General features: G+C 40.6%; 1 protein-coding gene across 1 annotated transcript in view; it reads left to right on the top strand.

Moving 5' to 3' along the window:
• Positions 1-762: 762 nt before the first annotated feature.
• The window catches only part of si:dkey-112e17.1, a 44,360-nt gene continuing 24,356 nt past the window's right edge, over positions 763-20,766 (top strand). The window contains exons 1-3 of the mRNA XM_044111511.1: positions 763-1,021; positions 19,569-19,656; positions 19,783-20,548. Coding sequence (XP_043967446.1) covers positions 941-1,021; positions 19,569-19,656; positions 19,783-20,548 — 935 coding nt within the window. The 5' untranslated portion in view covers positions 763-940. The remainder of the gene's footprint in view (positions 1,022-19,568; positions 19,657-19,782; positions 20,549-20,766) is intronic.

Consider the following 20,766-nt stretch of genomic DNA (forward strand, 5'->3'; position numbering starts at 1 on the left):
GATTACAATCTACCTTTTCATTGACTTTATTCGATAGTAAAAAAAAAAAAAAAAGAAAAAAAAAAAAGAAGATTTGATCTCTGAACTCAAAGCAACTCAACATCGGACACTCGTGGTTGAAGTTGACATCTGCCTTGACGTCCACCAAGCAACTTTGGAAATGGTGTGTGCACACGACCAGACAGAGATTTTTAATGGAAGTGGCAAAAACAAATGAGACAGATTAGCAGTGGCCGACAACTGACGGTGTCATCTAGGACATGTCATGGAGGAATATCCCATATGCTGCCCAGATACTGAGCTGTTAGGATGTCACGGCAGACTCCAGTCAGAGGCCTCTTCAGTGTTGTCTGAACACTGACTGCTGCCGGACATCATCCCTGTAACCCCTTTAAACACCTTTAGGGGCGCCGCTGAGTTGAAGCATGTGTGTGGAGACTTTAATTATTGTATGGGATATCAGTCAGTTCAAAGCCTTCGCATAAGAGACAGATTACATTCAAATCTTTAACCGTGTGTCTACTCGTTTGTGTTTAGCATAATTTTACCAATTAATACTCTGAATGAGCCTTCAATAATAACAACAACAACAACAACAACAACAACAACAACAACAACAACAACAACAACAATAATAATAATAATAATAATAATAATAATAATAATAATAATAATAATAATAATAATAATAATAATAATAATAATAATAATAAGACACATATAGTAACGTAAGCAGACAGGCGAGGAGGGGGCGGAGGCGTATTATTTGACAGTAGAAGTGTGTGGGGAGGCAGGGAGCTCCGGGGGTCTCCGGTTGGTCCATGAGCGATGGAAGCGCGCCCCCGACACTTCAGGTGATCGATCGAGAGGGAAGCAGAGAGGAGCGGGACGCTGGTCGCTGGTGCGTCGCGTTAGAGAAACAGCAAAGAGTTGGAGGAAAATGACTTGTGTTACGTCGCCCGGAGCGCCCGCTTCGCTGACAGCATGTCTGCTCTTCGTTGCGGGATGTTTCGCACAGAAAGTAAGTTAACATTGGTTTGCTGCATTTAAAGAAAAGAAAGATAGAAGGAGAAGGAGAAGAAGTAAAGAAAAAAAAAAGTCATAAACAACCTTACTCCAGCGTGGCTTTCTCCTGGATACCACTCAAACCACGAGCTTCATCTGAGTAACTTAATCAGCTGTTTACTTCAAAGTTTTTTTTCTTTTTTGACTTTGTGAGACTTCAAGTGATTTTTTAAAATTTATTTTTTATTTTTTTGTCGAAAGACAAAATGTTTCATTTCGGGATAAATATGATACATGATGGACCTATTGCGTCATCTGCATGTTCATTCTAGACGCACTTCTGTAACTAACCTCATGTGAACTGCTGAAAACAAGCTAACACATTGTGAAATGTGACATTTCAAAGTGTTTTTGTGTGCGTGTTTAAAATAATTTAGCCTGCGTTACTTTGTGTCGACGACGCAGATAACCTCGTGTTGCCTCCTGACTTTTGTTGATTGTTGAATAGGAACACGCGTGCGGCCGTTTGACAGTTTTGGAAAAAAAGAACCCGCCGTCACGTTGGTGGGGATTTATTTACTCCTCTCGATTCAAGCAGATCTGCTGTACTTCACCATCCATCCAATCTTTATGTTTTTTTAATTTACTTAATTTTTTAGATTTTTTTTTTCCATCTCTAAGCTGAACTTCCACATTGCTCATTGCATGCAACGCGGCTTTCAGGGGTTGTTTTGATGGCACAGGTGTGTTTTGATGTTCCTGCACAGCTCGGGGTTGGAGAATGGCATGCAGAGTCCAAACTGCTGAAATGAGAACCACATTGAGAGTATGTTCACCTCATGTTTTATGTTTTCACTCAGTATATAATCCCACGCTCTGCCCCTGACATTATATAATGTGTATACAGGCAAGCCTAAACTGTCAGTTTTGTTGAACATGCTTTGGGTTTTGTTTGGATTCTGTCAAGGCTCTTGTATTCAGGTCTGGCTGATTGGGGCATGAGTGCACTGAAATCCCAATAAAAGGTTTTGAGGTGCTAGAAAAGCAGACTTAAATGTGTTTTATGTGGCAGACCAACGCAAATTACTGCACAATTGCAAAGTGGAAGGAAAATGATGAGTGGATTTCTAAGATAAGTGAATTCTGATGAGAACTGGTTGCACTGGGTTTGATGTAAGGGTAGCGGAGTAAGAATGGCCCAAAACAAACGTCACTTTTCAGAATTTAAAAAGAAAAAAAAAAATTGGTGTAAGTTTCCCCTTTCTTCACAATAATACATCACTGTGTCCCGATCCGACATTGATGTTGGAGAGAGTATTGTATTATATCGGTCTGCATCTAAAACCTCTGATTTAGGCACGGCAATCCTCTCCAGTATTTAGCCCGCCCCATCATTTCTACCCAGAAGTGTTTGTATCCCACACGCTGACCCACTGGTCAGTAATAAATGGGTCAGTTGTTCTCATACTTATTGTTGTTGACTATTGTTCTCTGTTTGAGTAATATCGCTTGATCCAGCCTTTTTTAGCATTCCACATCACAGTAAAAGTGATAAAAGTATGTTTGATTCAATATCAATGCCGGACAATATGCAAAGCTGCAAAATTGGTATTGTATTGGAAGTGAAGAAGTTGTATCGGGACACTCCTAATTATGCTTTGTGTTAGTCTTATTCATAAAAACCCTTATGAGGTACCGAACAGGGTTTTCTCCGGTGTATAAAAAGTCTGGCGGGCCACCAGGGTTTACTTGCACCTCCACCAGGCTGAATGTTTGTTTATTTTAGGCTTTTTTCCAGTTTTTTGAGACTTCAGTTGGTGTATAGATGTTCCTTATACTGTCTTCCAAAAACACAACTACCTGGTCAAGTCTTCAAATTCCCTTTCAACTCAAACCATTTCTTAACTCAGAAACACAGTGAGCTGCTGGAAGACTGCTCTAGTGCCCCTAGAGCAGGTTTTCTGGGGGGGAAACCTCGCTGGTGTTTGTGCAAGTGACTATATGTATGAATACTATAAAAAATTATATTTTTGTCACTATTTTTGTTCTTAAAATGTCATTCCCATGTACGCATAAACACCGCCTGAAGTGGAGCCTTTAAAAGTACTTTTTGAACTCCCTCAGCTGACTCTGTTTCTTTATAGTTGACTGAATCCTGTGACTGATGTCTAAATTTAAGGAGCTTTACCTTTGACACACATATTTTTAGGCCATCAGGAGCGGAGGAAGACCCGTGCCTTCCATCTGTCAGGAGTCATCCTCTTCCGCTTATGGAGCAGGTCGACTCTGCAGCAGACTTCTTAGAACTGGGCTGCAATAAACCTTCGGTGTATCAAATTGTTTGCATCCACTGCTTTAGTTCCCGTGTGCATAGGGTGCACACTATCTTTGCAATTATCTGCCTGAGGGGGCATGGTAAATGATGGCTTTGTCCTCTGTTCCCCTTTTGTATTAAGTTGATTTTTGGAACAGCATAAATAAGCTTGGAATTTATTCTATGCCCCCTGAGAGCAACAGAGGCGGTCGGTCCACAATTCAGCTCTTTGGTGGCAGGAGAGTGAATTTGATCTTTGTTTTAGTGCTCCGCTTTGTGTTTCGGAAGGTTTTATTTGAGATGGAATGAGGCGGGCATTCATTACTAATTGAAGTGAGTTGTGGGACAAGTGAACAGTGGATTCACTTATTCTTCTGGTGAATTATAAGACAATATGTCCACACAGCCTGTCAACAGCTAAACATGTCATCGAGTGTCAATGGATTGAAGTGGGAACGGGACAAAAAAGGGGCCCACCCCCACAAGTACAGCTTGAAGTTTTGCTGAAAGAGCAGAGAAAGTGGGCAGTGTTATTGCAGTGTCTTTGTAAAAGATGACCGCTGATGATTTAACTTTTGGATTAGATGCACACTTAACAGTCAGGCCTGGGTTTTATGTGTAGTTTGAGTTTGGACAGGACCTACAGGTTGAGACTCGCATTAGTATATTTGTGTTCTAGAAATGGGCACAAATAAAATCCAGCTAAAATGTAAGGACTGGATTTTTTTTATTTTTTTATATTTTTGTGTCACCAGTTCAGAGTGAAGTCATTTAAAAATACACATATGGTGATAAATAGTCCCAGTCAGATCTTTGATGAAGAAATTAAGTGACATCATGATTCATAATCTATAGAAAGGGGGTGGGGGCTTATCATAAAGTTTTATCACGATATTTTGTGGTGCTAAATTAAAGTGAGGGTAAGAACTTTTTTTTAGGGAACTGTATGGCTCTGACTGTACGACACAGTAGCCATATCCCACAAACAAATACTTTTCTTGGCAAAATGTCCTTTTGTAATTCACACCTTGAGGACACCAGTCACATAATGAAGTGAAAAAATTCATTGAATTTATTGATACTTTCATTGAACCAACATTGGAGAAAATGGTAAAACTAACAATCCTGACAATGTGGACAGCTTTTTAAACATAGTTAATTTCAGTTTGTGCAATTACCAATCTTATCAAAATTCTTATCGTGGTAAGAATTTTATCTCAATAGTTGATAAACGATACGATAAATGCCCACCGCTAATCTATTGTTGTTGGGGGGGTTTTCTTATGTCGGACTCCCTTGACAGCTTCAGCAGCTTCTAGGAATCTGTTTACGGGGAATTTTTGATCGTTTTTCAAGAAGCGTATTTGGGAGGTCAGGCATTTGTGCCGGATGAGAAGGCCTGGCTCACAATCCTCTATTTTAATTAATCCCAAAAGTCTCTGAAATGGCCTCGCCCATCCTTCTCTTCCTGGACCCTGCTTGGAAAAGGAAGACATGAAATCCAAACTTTTCCCACCAAGTTGGGAGCTTCGATTCGTCCAAAAATGTCTTAATGGGCTGGAGCAGCAAGACTTCCTTTCACTGGAACTGAGGGACTCCTGAAAAAGCAGCCCTGCACCATAACTTTACATTTGTGAGCCTACCTACACCAGTCTGGAGTCCAGTATCGGACCACTGTACACACCACCGCATCCAACTCTTTGCATTTGCTGATGAGTGGCACATGAAGTTTGTAGGTCCATGGCTGATGAGTCTGCAGAAAGTTGGTGGGCTCGGCGCTCTGTGCACCTCATTATCTTTGATTTTACTTGGCCTGCCACTTCATAGCTGAGTTTCTGTTGCTCCTAATCGCTTCCACTTTGTTATATTACCACTAATGGTTCACTGGGAGATATTTATTAGCGAGTTCAAAACTGGACTTATTGCACAGGTACTCTTGTGGAATTTACAGAGCCCATTCTTTCACAAATGTTTCTACAAACAGCTTGGATGCCGAGGTCTCCTGACTGGATCTTCGACATGTTTGCTCAAACAAGGCTAAACTATGTTAAACAGCAACTTTAGTGTTTAGATAAAGTCACCTAAAATGCACATGCCTGTATCATTTCTTTTCAAATACTTCTCAAAACATACAGCTGCAGTCTTTAATAGTAGTTTTTACCATCTTGCTCCTACTGGCGAAGCGGTTTGATGAAGTGCTAAGCTAGGCTACGCTAACGCTGGCATGTTTACTTCCTGTGTCGATGTGATTCACTGATAATTCGACACACGTGTTTCCAGTCAATCGCTGGCAGATAAAAGAGACGGGGAGAGTTGTTCTTGTGATGAATAAACTCAGAACTTTACCTTGAACCTTAAAGCAGAGTAAAATTCAGCAATGTTTTTGTTTTTTCTTTTGTTGGAAACAAAAAAGGAATTGAGAAATGGAGATGTGTTGGCACAGCCGGGAGTCTGTCCTTTGTACTGAACATCATTCCAAACTTTGGAAGCAGAAAATACCAAATTGTAAGAGAAAATCCCAGATTTGTTACACCAATGTTTTTCCTTTAATTGCATTTTTTGAAGTTCTCCGTGCAAAACTTAGCTGAATTGCCTGATTACGGACGCAAGACCAGCAGTGGAAGTGAGTTGAGCTTCTTCGGGGACTCTTAATTTCAATCTCTCAAAAAAAGTTTTTATCAGTCCCAACGCCTGGGATCAGGTCAGAAGAACATCCCTACTGATTACAGAGAATCCCCCAGAGGCCACTGTTTGTTTTCTCCTATTTGGACTAGTCGTTTGTAACTTCTGTGTGGCACAAAAATGTGCTGAATAATTTCCATTCACAACACCTCTGACATTGATCACCTGCACTGTATGTTGGTGCATCAGCCTCCCCCAAGCTCTTTTCTCAACTGTTGAAAGGTGGGTGGTCATGATGTATGAGCAATTCTATCATTTCCTTTGTCATGGCTTTCATTACTGATGCCAGTAAACGATAGGAAAAAGGGTTTGCGGCTGCCTGTGTTCTCCCTTTAGGCGTGTTCAGCCAGGTGGGGCTATTATGAGTGTCGGATTAAGTTTGTTGTCCCAATCGTACAAATTACAGGCTGCCTTGCTAGCTCACCCTGAAAGGACTTGTGTGGCGAGGATATGCGTGGGCTGTTCACAGGATGTGTTGCAGCAGCCTGTATTATCAGCGAAAGCATAAATAACTGGGATCTGCCAGCTGCTGATTAGAGCAGCTGAGCTGAAAATGAACCGCTTCCGGTCACCAGCTAAGTGATCAGAGGGTTTCAAATGAGTAGAAGATTGTGCAAAAACCCTGATTTTATTCTCAAGGAGTTTTTTTTCCCCAACTTTTGAGAGAGGAGCCCTGTAGCCAGAACATTTAAATCTGTTACATAACGCTAAGTAGGCCTGTCACAATAACCAATTTTGCTGGATGAGGAATTGTTCCAGAAGTTATTGCGATAAACGATAAAATTGTTGTTTTGAGACCATTTCTGAGTAATATATTGTAATGGCAAAATAATAATGGAGGAGCACATTCTTAGAGATCGGTAAGCTTTAAATTATAATAAACATTTAACACTGGAACTGGAAGACATTTTAAATATACAAAATAAATTTAAAAAACACCAGATAAAATGAATTTTTAAGTCTTTGTAAACTAAATTGTCCTTCAAAAAATGGCTAGGTGAGACCAAAGCACCAAACTGAAGACTTTTATCATCCAGTTTTTGCTAGAAAGAGAGAAAAAGGAGATAAACGATAACTCATGCCAAAGGAAAATAGTTTACTTTTAATTGATCATGTGATTAATTGATTTGTAGACTATTGTGACAGGCTTAACGCTAAGTATGAGTAGCATACCTTTTCTGTGGTAACATATCAAACCTTCCTTAATGAATGGTCGCAGATGGCTTGGCGATTTATTTTCTCTTCTTTCCTTGATAAGATGAATGAATAAACTCTGGGTTATGTACAGTGGACCCCAGGTCCTGGCACACAGTGGGTTAGGGACCACAGCCACCCGCGAATAATTGAAATCCGCAAATGCATGCGACACGTTCTAAAAACACTTTTAACAGTTCAAACACCAAACGCACCTTAATATGCACAGTGGAAACCATCTTGGCTCTTAGTATTGCACTTCTTCCCTATCTCTGCTCAGCCAAAGACAGGATTCACCAATAGTGTGTCAAGTAGCATTGCATCTAGGACTTTCAGCTTTGAATATTTTTGATATGCTCTTTGAAAAATGAGTATATAGGTATATGAGTATATGAGTATACGAATAGTCAATTTTCTTTTTTTTTCTTTTTTTTACAAATAATTTCAAGTTATGTTCCACTGAAAAATCCACAGTGGTGCTGTTGAACCTTTCTGGTATCTGCTGCCAGGGTAATTGTCTTCTGTCACGTTTTGTTCCATTACGGCCAAAATCCAGTAAAACCAACCGCCTTCAGAAGTTGCTGAATTGAACCGGGCGCGGCAGTGGTATAGCATGTGATCCACAGATGGAGGCCTTAGTCCTCGACGTGGCCATCACAGGTTCGGTTCCTGACCCGTTGACCTTGGCCGCATGTCTTTCCTGTCGTGTCACTACTAAATAAAGGCCACGAGAACAAGGAAAAACCTTAAAAAAATCAAGAAGGCTTCCATATCAGTAAGGAGTCTGTCTGTGTTTATTAGTTTAATTTGAGCAGGTGTCAAAAGCTTTAAGAGAACATCAGTTGCATACTACGGAAAAAATTTCAGTGCAACAAACTGCACACAGGTGTTGAGGTATAAACATTCTGTATGAATGCTTTTCTGATTGCCACCTTAAGAGGAGAGAAAAATGTGAAAAGTAACTCGGGGAGCTTTAGCTAAATACGACCAGCTGGGTCAGAGCGGACAGGAACCCAGTAGATAACTGACCGGCTTATTTGTCTCTTTCCTCAAACACCAGCAGGCGCACAGAGAAGATGGTTCTTCCAATGCGTTTTGTTCTGGACGGTTCCCAAACAATTTGTATTGATAACGAAGTGCATTGACTCAGTATCTATTGAGAACACGCACCATTTATGACAGACCGTGGATTATGGCGAATCAGTGATGTATCTGTTTGGGGCAGGAAGTAACTGTGGAACTCGCAGACCATTTTTATCTCATTTTCCAGCTCGGATTTAGTCATCGGTTCAACATGTACCACCTGCTCTGATGTTCCTAATAAAGGTCAAGGAGAGGAATCAGCCAACTTGCCAATATCCTTAATCAGAACCGACACGCAAAGTATTTTAAGCTTTGACAGGGAAGGGATAAAACTGCGTCATTTTGGTGCATTTAATTTTAGTTTGTGAAGCATTTTTTTTAGAGCACAAGTTGTTGGAAATGTGTTATATGAATAATAAACTTGAGCTTTAGAAGTTAAAATCTGAATTCAAAGAATAAAGAGATGGGAAATCAAAGAAGCAGCCAAGATGCTAGTTTTAACTCTTGAGAAGGTGCAGAGATTTTATCGATTAATCTTTTTTTTTTTTTTTCTTTTTCATGATTTAATTTTTGGAAAATCTGGATTTTTTTTTTCTAGCAACACACTTCTTAGGTCTCTGTAGTTTAGTTTGATGTTAGCCCTCCCAGGAGCTAACATCCTGATTGATGAGCTCTCTCTTTTTTCTTTTTTCTTTACAGCTTCCAATTATTACGGCTTTGAATTCAGGTCAACTCACATTTAAAAAAATGATTGAAATAAAAGCCAGTTTTTAAGATATTTTCTGTCATTTGTGAAGTGAGGAACAAAAATTTATGAAAATCGGAAATCAAATTTTGCATTAAAAAAATATTATTCTTAAGCCATATTTTGAAGGGTTTAAGAATAAGCCCTGGAAAAGGTGCTCTGCATAAATCACAGCAATGTAGAACCTTTTGGCTTCTGTGCAAAATGCTGTGGGTATTAGTAATTTTCTCCGTGTCTGTGATGAGAAAAAATGGAAGAGTTGATGGAAAGATTGATGGAACTAAAGGAAAAGGAAAATTAAGAGAATTAGCCTAAAAAGAACTGGAAAGTGAGCCAGTAGGATAACTACCCTGCATCTGTGGTTCACAAATGCTCTCCATCCAATCTGACTAAGATTTGTTTTGCAAAGAAGAAAAAGAAATCGAGCCTCTGGATGTGCAGTATTGACTCCGGGTAGCTGAAAATGTATCCCACGTTTTTTCTATATTTATATTCAATGAGCTCAGTAGATGCACAATTCCACCAGATGTTTTGCTAATTGCTGCTGGCTAGTCTGAAGGAGCTGAAAGCAGAGGTGAGGGCTGAACCTCTGAAGCTTGGAAACTGCAGGTCTGAAGAGGGGCTTCGTCCTTGAAGGCAGCTCTCGGTCCCACCAAGCCTTTTGTGCAGCTACATGGTTGCCGGGGGAGATTAAAGGATTTCTCAAACATGCATGAAAGAATCAAAGCAGCACTCCAGGTGTGTTTTTGATAAATAGATAACATTGTTACATGATGTAAAGCTCAAAAAAGTTAGTTTCTACTGTTTTTTTGAGCTTTTTAAAAAATGTTTCAGACTATTACTTTTGGCAATTTAGCCAAGCCAGGCTCTCCTACTGCGCTGTGCAAACCTGTAATTATAGTTAAAGGCATTCATTGGATATCAAACAAAATTTTGAATTATTTCTTAAAACAGTTTTTTTTTCTTTTACCACTGCGGAGAGGAGGTCAGGATTCACCACAGAGTTCCACAGACTCGCTTAACAACAACCACAGCTGCAGCAGCTAGTTTAAAAAAAAAAAATTAAAATTTTATGAGAAAATATGTTAATAGCTTTCAAACCACAGACATGGAAAAGAGGGCTTCTTCTCTCGCCCACCCGGCCACATATCTGTGCATGTTTTACGAGCGCAGCAGCAATCATTTACGGTTTCCTCCACGCGTCCGGTGACGACCATCATTCCACGGCCACTACTGTTATGTGCAGCGAGCCTGTTGTTTTGGGTTCAGAGAGGTCTTTTTATAAGTCTGTTGTGATCCGGAGAGCAGCGAAAGCCGGTCCGCACTGCGGTCCAGGGCTAAATTTAAGCTTTCACGGACGTTGTTCGAAAACCTGCAGTGGAGTGGACTCTCGTCCACTGATCCAATCTGGAAAAACAAAAACGTGTGCGATAAAACCCAGAGCATAGCATCAGGGCCTTTCCACAGCTGTGCAGAGGGGCCTCAGGGAGCTTCTCTCCTATCAGAGTTTCTGCATGCAGCTGTCCCAAAAAATCAAAATCTAAACCTGACCTTTTTTGTGCGTGTCTTTTTTAATGGTGGCTGTGTCTGTCCTGGTTACAAGAAACTTCATGAGAGAATTGAGTTTTTCGTTCCTCGTTTCTAAGGACTTCTCTTGTACGCTCGTCTTTAGGAGAACTTGTAAGGTTTCTTTGAATAACCAGGGAAATTCCTGTATGTTTGTTGAACTCCAAGAAAAAAAATAGCTTTTTTCTAAAATTAAATTAGAGGCAGTCATAATTTTGTTCCATTCACATAATTGCATAATTCCTTATTTAGTTATTCATTTTTCAGATTTTATTTTTGTCCTGTCTGAGGATTTCATTGCAAAATGAGTTTCCGTTTTGGATGTTACCGTAGTTTGGTTGATCCAAAATATGAACAAAATGACAAAAATAAAATTCGTCATTTGCGTCCAGGATTTTACACAGACCCTCGTCAAACTGAAAGGTGAATCTACAAATTCTATTTTTTAATTTATAGTTTGCTACATTTTGGCTGTTTCTTGCGGCTGCTTCTTCCACGTCTCATGGATGATTGTAACGCCTCCCGCGTGGATCGCACTTTCTGAAGCAGAAGCCTGTGAGGCGGTGTCACTCTTCTCCTCTAGTAAACAGGGCTTCCGAGGATTCCTGCCCCTTTACAGGGGCCTGCCTGCCTGTTTGTGAGCCAGTTTGAGAGTGTTTGTGCATGAAGGCTGGTGTGCGTGTTTGTGTGCGTGTGCGTGTGCGCGCACGCCAACAGTATTTCAGCAGAAGGCGGCTCATGTTGCAGAGTTTTCACAGCAGCGTCACCAGTCTGGGTGGTTGCAAAAAAATAAAAAGAAGAAAAAAGCTTGGTGCAGCAAACAGGGCAGCTTGATGGTCTTAGTTGTAAGGTGGAGGGTTGTTTACATGTAGAGTGCTGGTCCTGGTGTTTTGAAACCAGAAGTTCTGATTTAACTATTTCAATCTGAAATAGTTTCTCATTTCAATCAGAAACATAGTTACGCTCCAAAATCATAGACAATGATTTCTATTATCAAAAATATATACCTCAAGCTTAAGTGTTTGACAAGATGGAGAGGTAAAAAAAAAAAAAAGTCAGTTGATTAAGTTTATTTATATTGCACCTTTCAGTACCAAGGAAGTTTAAAGTGCTTTACATCATAAAAACACAAAAAGTAATAAAGCATCACACAGTCACGGATTGAGCAACCGTTATCAAACGTTACATTTTGTTGAGGGGCATCATCAAAATCATCTACACACATCAAACACGATGGTCAATGTTCCATTTATTATGGCTCAAAAGCAAGTGTTTATTTTTAGTTTTGATATAAAGGAACTCAGTGTTTCTGCTGTTTGGCAATTTTCCAGACGTTTGTTCCAGATTTGTGGTGCGTCGATGCTGAATGCTGCTTCTCCATGTTTGGTTCTGGGGATGCAGAGCAGAACCAGAAGACCTGAGAGGTTCTGAATGGTTGATACAACGACAGCAATCTTTATTATATTTTTGTACTAATGATTTATAAACTAGCAACAGTATTTTAAAGTCCATGCAGCCAAATCAGCCAAGATATGAAGAAGAGAACTGTGGAAAAGTCTGGTTCATCCTTGGTAACAATTACCTGGTGCTAGAAATTACCTGTTTAAGCAATTACACAAAAGTAAAGACATGATGGGAATTCCCAATCACTTTACAGCCCAGGAAGTAGACGGGTTCTTTGTCCCAGAGTTTAATGGGTTCTGGTCCACAATGTGCTGCTTGATCCCAGAACAAAAGATCTTGTGAAGATGCTGGGTGAGGCTCATGAGACACTCCCATGGTTCCACAGTGAAACTTGTCCTGTACCGACATGGACTGAAAGGCCACTCGGCAAGGAAGAAGACATCAGCCCAAAAGGACAAACCCATTTGTGTATGGTTGCAGTTTAACAGCAATTATACCAAATAATAAGGGAATGTATACAAGCGTTCTGACTTTAAAGGCTTTAGTACACCGTGTTCCAAATTATTATGCAAATTGGATTTAAGTGTCATAAAGATTAAATTTGTTGTTGTGCTATCAAATGTATAGATGGTATTGTGTGTCAGGGCTCTTTGAATCACTATAATTAATTTCAGAGAGCTGGTTGATTAGTTTGTCTGTTGAGCTCAATTAAAGGAAATCTATTGAAGAAGGATGTTCCACATTATTAAGCAGGCCACAGGTTTCAAGCAATATGGGAAAGAGAAAGGATCTCTACTGACGGAAATCATCAGTTAATGTAGTGCCGTATGACAAGGTATGAAAACAATAGATATTTAACAAAACCTGAGGCGTTATTGTACTGTGAAGAGATTTATGGCTGATTCACAACAAAGATGGGTTTGTACAGATAAAGGCAAAATGAGGAAGGTTTCTGTTAGACAAATTCATTGGATTTAGAGAGCAGCTGTTAAAATGCCCTTAAAGCAGCAAACAGTGATTTGAAGCCTCTGGAACCTCAAGGTGGAGGATCCTCCAGAGGCTTGTTGTGCATCAACCTACTATTGGGCCAACACTAACCAGATCTGACAAGCAGAAACGGTCTCAGTGGGTCCAGCTGTAGATGAAGATTAACTCGTTCACTGATGACTGCTGGATGGTCCAGATGGACGCAGTAGTGGATTGGTGGTGTATGGCCACCACGTCCCAACATGGCTGTGACGTCAGCAAGGAAGTGGTGGAGTCATGCTGTGGGCTTAAATCATGAGGAGAGAATCATTGGTCGACCCTTCAGAGTCCATGAAGGTGTGAAAATGACCTCTGCAAATTATATGGACTTTCTGACTGATCACTTTCTGTCATGGTTCAAAAAGAAGAGCTGAACCTTCAGTAGCAAAATCATCTTCATGCTGCAATGAATGCTGCAAGGAATACCTCTGTGTCATTGGCTGTTATGGGCATAAAAGTGGAGAAACTCATGGTGTGGTCACCATCCTCCTCTGACCTCTGACCTCAACCCTATGGAGAACCTTTGGAGTTTCCTCAAACAGAAGATCTGAATGCAGTTCATATCAAAACAGCTCTGGGAAGATTTTCTGACATCCTGCAAAGAAATTCAAGCAGAAACTTTCCACAAACTCACAAGTTCAATGGATCAGGAATTGTGCTGTGATACCAAAGAAGGTTCTATGTTATCATGTAACTCGTCTGTTAAGATGTTTTTGATTGAAATAGCTTTTGATTTTAGTACATGTGATCACTTGATGCTGCACATTCAAAGAATGACTGTTTGCAGTTCTTTATAATCCATAAAATGTTTAGAAAATCTGCTGTGCATAATAATTTGGAACAGAGCATTTTGAGTTTTTTATTTTTGAAAAAAATACTGTTCTTATGGGGAGCTTCAGTAAAATTTGATTTATACTGTAATAGTTCATGACTTGAAAATGATACTGACCATCATTTGCATTGACCATTTAAGAAAATCTGAGGAAAATATCACTTGCATAATAATTTGGAACACAGTGTAAACAAATATTCTTTCTCCAATTTGAAGCATTGAGCAAATAGAAATAAGTTTGGTGATTCTAACTGACCTAAGACAAGAGACATGCTTGATCTGATGTTAACTTCAGACAGAGAAAATGGTGGGCGTGTGTCCTTTTATTTGGTGTGTGAAAACTTGTATTTTAGGTTGTATACATTGGAAGCATATTTTTTCCTTCTCAGGTGCACTCAGCTCGTACACCAGCTCAATCAGAAACATAGTTAAACTCCGAAAACAAATCAACCCTCTCGGAGATAACCACATCTTTTCAGATGTTCCACTGAATGAAACGTTTCAGGCCGTCATGTCCTCTGTTGACCTTCCCCTGCCCGGGGGCGCACCTGTTGCCACCAGCCCAACTGGGACACAAGCGCCCTAGCTGGTTCTTACATAAAGTTCCAACTTGCACCTTATTAGCATCACTTCATTAAAATATGATCCATCCAGCCAGCCTGCCCATTTGTGGAGTGGCTCACTAAAACAGCACTGCGGCCTCATTGTTTTGCCATGAGAAAAGGCATCCTGGAATAATTAGCGGCCTGCCAGTGGAATGGCCTGTGATGTAACAGAACTGAGATGTTTGGCATTATAAGAATGTCCCATTTCCACTCGCCACTGTTGCACTTCAGAGTCCTTTCATGTGTAGTCTACCATGTAGGTCCCAGTGAGCAGTGGACCTCCCAGCCAGGGAGAAATGAAATGGTCTCATCACTGACACAGCTGTCTTTTCACCACTACCCACTCCAGGATGGGCAGTATTTGCTGTCTCTTCTTGTCTCGTTGACCATCTGCTATTTATTTTTGGTTGACAAAAACAGCCCATTTGTTTTTTTGTTTATTTTTTAAATCCAAAAAGCAGCACTTTGTCCTTCCTTTCCACCATAATAATTCAAAGTGGTTTCCCTATTGTTGCGCAATTCTGCTGCAGCCAACTAAATCAGCGTACCCTCCCTAACCTCAGCATGAACGGCATTCGTTTCGTGTAACGATAACTTCCGCTGGTCTGGCAGGGCAAGCGAAGCATGCCAAGATCTAATGTATTTACATTTAAGTGTTCGTTCCAAAGGAGTACCAGCAACGGCTAACTTGACATCAGTGCTTTTCAAATGTTTAATTTCACCAGTTTTAATACAACTCATGTGTCAGAGACGGTGGGGTCGTCCACGACAACGGTACGTCTGTTTGTAAATGTAATTAGCAAAGTATGCAAGACAAGCAAACTTGTTAAATTGCTGCATATCTGGTCAGCCACACACCTTCCCATTGCAACTCTTGGAAAGTCAGTTGGAGCTAACAAATATGTCTGACATACCTTCACTAAGACCTGCGTTGCAACTTCTAATGCCTGCACTTCCATTGCGCATAAGTTGGTCAGAGGCTGTAGTTCAGTACAAGATAATGTTGCACAAAGATTCAACTTGCAGCTTGCTGTATCTCCAGCTGTGTTCTCACCCGGAAGCAGAGCGTTGCTTGGTTACGAGCAGACACTTGTGGTGTAAGGTCAAGGTTTGTGCATAAAACACTTTGGGATCCACTTACAGCATGGTGTGCTTTTGATAAGGCAATCAAACGCACACTATGAAGAACACTCCTAAACAAACGGGCATCACAAAGACCAATGACCACAGCAGACCAATCACAGATGAAGTTACGAAGAAGTTTTAAATTTGGATTATAAATAAATATTTCAAGTATTGGTTTACTTCGTCATTCGAAAATGAAAAGAGCGTAGCACGACTGAAAAGCTATGAAGATATTGCTGTTCACCTTAACTCAAAGGCTTGGATTGGAGTACATTAATCAGAGAAAGAGCCAAGAGGTCCCTGGTAGCTCTAAGGGAGCTGCAGAGATATACAGCTCAGGTGGGAAAAGCTGTTGACGGGACGACAGTGCATTTGATAATCTTGACTTTTATGGCCGAGTGGAAGGTAAAGCAATGGTGATTAAAGGCATCAAAAGTGGCCAATGTTTGGATGGTCCACAATGTTCAAATACCAACAGCAGCAGGTGCAGTGAGAGGTGGATTTGGAAAGTATTGACCTTGAAGGTCTAAAACACAGTTTCACACCACGTTTTTGTAAGCGATGTAGAGAACCGTCTGTCATTTTCACTTTCATTTTGCTATTAAGTACTGCTTAATCCCAACAGGTTACGTTCAAGTGCATGCTTATAATATGACAAAACAGTTCAACGAGCGTAAATACGTCTTGGGTATTTAGAGCACCTCATAAAATTGTTCAGAAATTTTATCAATAGACTCATTTTCACAACTTGTCAGTTCCACTGAATTTATGGAAGCTTCTTCTTCTTTTTTTTGTCGTCAAATGTATTTCAGCAAGCTGCCCTGTCTTTCTGTAAGACATAAACAGCCTGAAACCTTGTTGAACAGTCCACACATATCATTCTGACTGTACTGTTGTAAACATGCTAACGGTACCATGAAGTGTTTTCACATATTCTATTCATAAGGTTGGACCTCATAAAAATAAATATATATATATATGTTTGTTTGTGTATCTTTTTAGCTGAAATATGATGAACTCAGAAAAGTTTGGCAATGACCACTCAGATTTCTGGATACACAATTTTGACTTCTCTCATATTATTGCTGATGATATTCCTGTTTGGCATTGTCTTAATACACATCCAAGTGCCCCAAACTCCCAAACATATGCTTTTATAAATGTGCTAGCAAGAAATCAAATAATGAAGTTAATTTGTTGAATAGCCCCTGGTTGTATTTTGATGGAATTTTGTGCATCATTATTAGCTTATAATTCACAAACAATAAGGCAGGACTCAGGAGCAAATAAAAGTTAGCTTGTTGAGAACTCTTATCAACAAGCTAGCCTATTTCTCCATCTGCCCATTAGTGGGATGTATGTTGGGGAGGGGGACGAACAAACAAAAAAATACTTCCAAGCTTCAATTTAGAAGCGTGAAAATGAACGTTGTTGTGGAACTACAGAGCAGCCTCGTCTACTTTTCTTCCTGTCTTGAACGCAAGTGTTGCTGCAGGGCGTTGAGTTTGTTACCTGTCTGGCAAGGGAGGGGGGTCTCCTCGTCTGGGGCTTTCCCACAGTTAAGAACCGAGGTGAGCAGGATGCCTCATAAACGCACAGCTCCCCTACAAAGGTCTGGTTTTCAGCTCCCCGGACCAATAAACATCTATGCCTACGCTTAGGGCCAGGGCCCCTTTTAAATCTCCATACACCTGGGAAGAATTACTGCCAGTGGGGTTTGAAAGAATGCCCCCAAAAGGTCACCAAGGCCAGCCACACAGGCAGTACACAGGCTTTTGCTACACAGGCAGAGTTGAATAGTTCAACTCCGAGATGGTTCATGTGAGTGAGCAAATCAAGAATGCAGCTTTCACGTAATATATTTACCTTTGGCCTCATTATATTTTATCAAATCAATGTCATTGATCGCCATTAGATTGAATTTCAAACAAATCACTCATTTCAGGGTCGCAATTATACAAAATCACATCATTTAACAGTTGTACTGTTAGGGCAGAAATAATAGGAGATATGAGAATCTCGTTTTAATTTTTAAAAGGCAAAAAAACCCAAACAAAAAACATTGTTTCACATCAATTCGGGAGTGTGTGCTTTTCCTAGTTGGCTTTAACACCGTCCCATTTCATTTATTAATTTATGTACTTCACATAATGGGATGAATGTTTTATCTGTTTATTAATATTAGTCTTCAGTATAGGCATGTTGTGGCTGATTTTAAGAATATTTTTTACTGAATCCCTTCCTGAAAATACACAATCTTATCCAGACAGTCAGTGTAATCTAATTTCATACCAATTTCTAAATTTTCTTTTATTTCCGTGTTGCCAGGGGAAGTTGTCCTTCTTTTGCGCTTGCAGTTTGTAGATCAGTATGAATGATATTACTGGACGTTTTTAGTCTAGTCGATGCAGAAATGACCCTTTTAAAAGTGATAAATTATCTTTTACTGCTTCATGAAATCCTACCACCTTGGCATATTGAGATGTCAGCTTTTGATGCAGTAGACCCCAGCATTATTTCTTATCCATGGATTAAAGGAGTAACATTGCAGAAGTTAAAGTCTTAATCGATTGACAGAATTTTTGCAGCCACACAAGAAGACACTCTCTCTTCAGAAACTCATTTGGTGTACCTCAGGGGTCTGTATTCGCACCTGTTCTTTTTTTTTTTTTTTTTATCCAATTTTTTTAATTGAATAAGTATTTTTTTTTAAATGCCCAGTCACATTTTGTTTCATCGCTATGCAGATGACAAATATGTCTATTTATGAATGAAGCATAATGCTAAAACACCTCTGAAAGCCATTTTGAAACATTTTCTAAATTTCTAAGAATAGATAAAACTAAATCAAAATTAAATGAAGAGAAAGTAGAAGTCCTATTTTTTTTTAAACTTATAATTATGAACTTGACCAGTTATGCTTGCCCTTTCCTGGAAACCTTGACAGAATTTTGGACTCTGGGTTCTGACTTTAAAACTCGCTTTTTCTGGTTATGCGCAATTGCAAAGATTAATGCTGCATTTAATTAGTGCTCTTGAAAAAGTCATCTGTCTTTTCTTGTGGTTGGACTGTTATAATAGCCTTTATGTTGGTGTCTGACTACCTAAAGTCCTGTATCTACTCTGCAAGAACCGAGAAACCCAAAGTTGTAGGACAAGAATGGCATTATTATTGTTTAGCGGCTCTGGTCTGGAAGTTCTTGGGACACGATATGGACAAGCTCTTTTCTCATGTGGCGTCCCGACAGCTGTTGTGTGCATGGCCAGAAATAGGGCCTATGAAAGGACCCATGAAGATTTCCTTGGAGCGCTGCACTTGAGATTCTCAGAAAGTACAAAATGTGCTGACCAGAACAAACATTTTCTGTTCTTGCCACTTTGACTAAACAAACCGATTTCTTAGTTGTTGTGGGAATATGCTCAGGCTTTCAGTGATGTTTTAACTCTTGAAACTCCAATGAGATTAAAAAGATAATGGAGGGTCGTGCTGTGGTGCCGTAGGGGATAGCGCTGCCCATGTTTGGAGGCCTTGCGTCCGCGACGCGGCTGTCGCTGGTTTGACTCCCGGACCCGACAATATTTGCTGCATGTCTTCCTCCCTCTTCCTCCCCCTTTCCTGTCAGCCTACTTTCATATAAGGGACACTAGAGCCCACAAAAAGACCCCCTTGAGGGGTAAAAAAAAAAAAAAGAAAGATAACAGAGACCAGGTCTCCGTGGCAGCTGCCCCTAGAGGGGTAACTGGGGTTACCACTTTGTTCGATGTTCAAAACACCGGGTTGTCTTATCAGTTTCAATGTCCTGTGAATTTTTTTAGTAGCACAGTTCTGTAGTCAGTTGTTATTGTCTCTAAACTTGCTTTGCTCATTTTTAACAATATCTTTGACATAGATATCTTTTTTGGAAGATTTACTGCAGGCTTATGTGGAAATGTGATCTTCTTACCGCCGGAGAAAGCAGAATGACTTGAATTTATTATGTTTTTCAGGTGTACTTTGACTGCGGTGCCAGGGTGGATGTGGTGGACGTTCAGGGCCTCATTTTGTCTCCTGGCTTCCCCTACAACTACTCCTCTGGTACTCACTGTGTTTGGCAGTTTGTTGTTCCAGTCGATTACCAGCTTGTTCTGGAGATATTTGACTTTGACGTCTTCGAAAGTCACGATTCCGAAGCTCAGTACTCTGCTTTCTCTAATTTTCAAGAAGAAGACGAAGAGGCAGCAGCAGAGGAAAGAGAGAAGGTCACCCCTACCGGCTTATCCGCTAACAAAAGCTTGTCGGCAGCCGCAAAACCAGCGCTTCAGAGTCCAGGGGATCTTTTAAAGACTTCCCGAGATGGTGTTCCTAATCAAGTCGTGGTCCAGGAACAGTCTACAAAAATGGAGATTGCCAAAGTTTCAAATTCTGCCAAAAGATCTGCAGACCTGTCCTCTAGTCAGTCTTCATTGGCCCCTTCTTCCCTCCTTCTCCTACCTGGTGCTGCACCACCTGCAGACACGGTCAACAACTCCATCTCTGCCTCTCCCTCAAATGAAAATCTCAGTCCCACTTTGAACCCAAGCGCGGTTATGGCGGACACCACCTATGGCTCACCACCCTCCACAGGAACTCCTCCTGTGAGCCCTGAAACTCAGCAGTCCATCTTTGACGCCTGCCCCCACGACGTCCTCTACATCTCAGACCTCATCACCTTTTCTTCTAGGTTCTGCGGGTCCAACCGCCCTCCCAGCAGCCAGCTGGTTTTTGGCTCAAGCCAAGAGATGGTGGAGGTCATCATGGAGCTGATCACCACCACCCACTGGGGACGTGGATTCGCGCTTCTGTTCCACTACCACAACCTTACCGAGCCGGGAGGGGACCAACGAACCACGTCCCCATCAGGCGGCAAGGTGGACTCCCTTCTTGCTGCTGTGAGCGGAGCCGCTTTCTTCGCTCTGATACTCACAACTGTACTCTGCATCATTTTCAGGTAACAGAAGCAAACAAACAATTTAAACCACTGGTAATGGTGCCTAGAAAAAGGCTTAATGGAACAGTTAATTGATCTTAATACAGTGTTTGACACCGGATGGTGCAGAAATTCACCGTCTAAAAATTTCTCGCAGTTTTCATTAAACATTGGCAAGTTTGTTCCTTGGGAGATGAGTAACTGGAGCCTCTAAATTAACTTAATGTGAAATAATAAAC

This window comes from Gambusia affinis, linkage group LG03 (genome assembly GCF_019740435.1).
Source record: "Gambusia affinis linkage group LG03, SWU_Gaff_1.0, whole genome shotgun sequence".
Taxonomy (NCBI): domain Eukaryota; kingdom Metazoa; phylum Chordata; class Actinopteri; order Cyprinodontiformes; family Poeciliidae; genus Gambusia; species Gambusia affinis.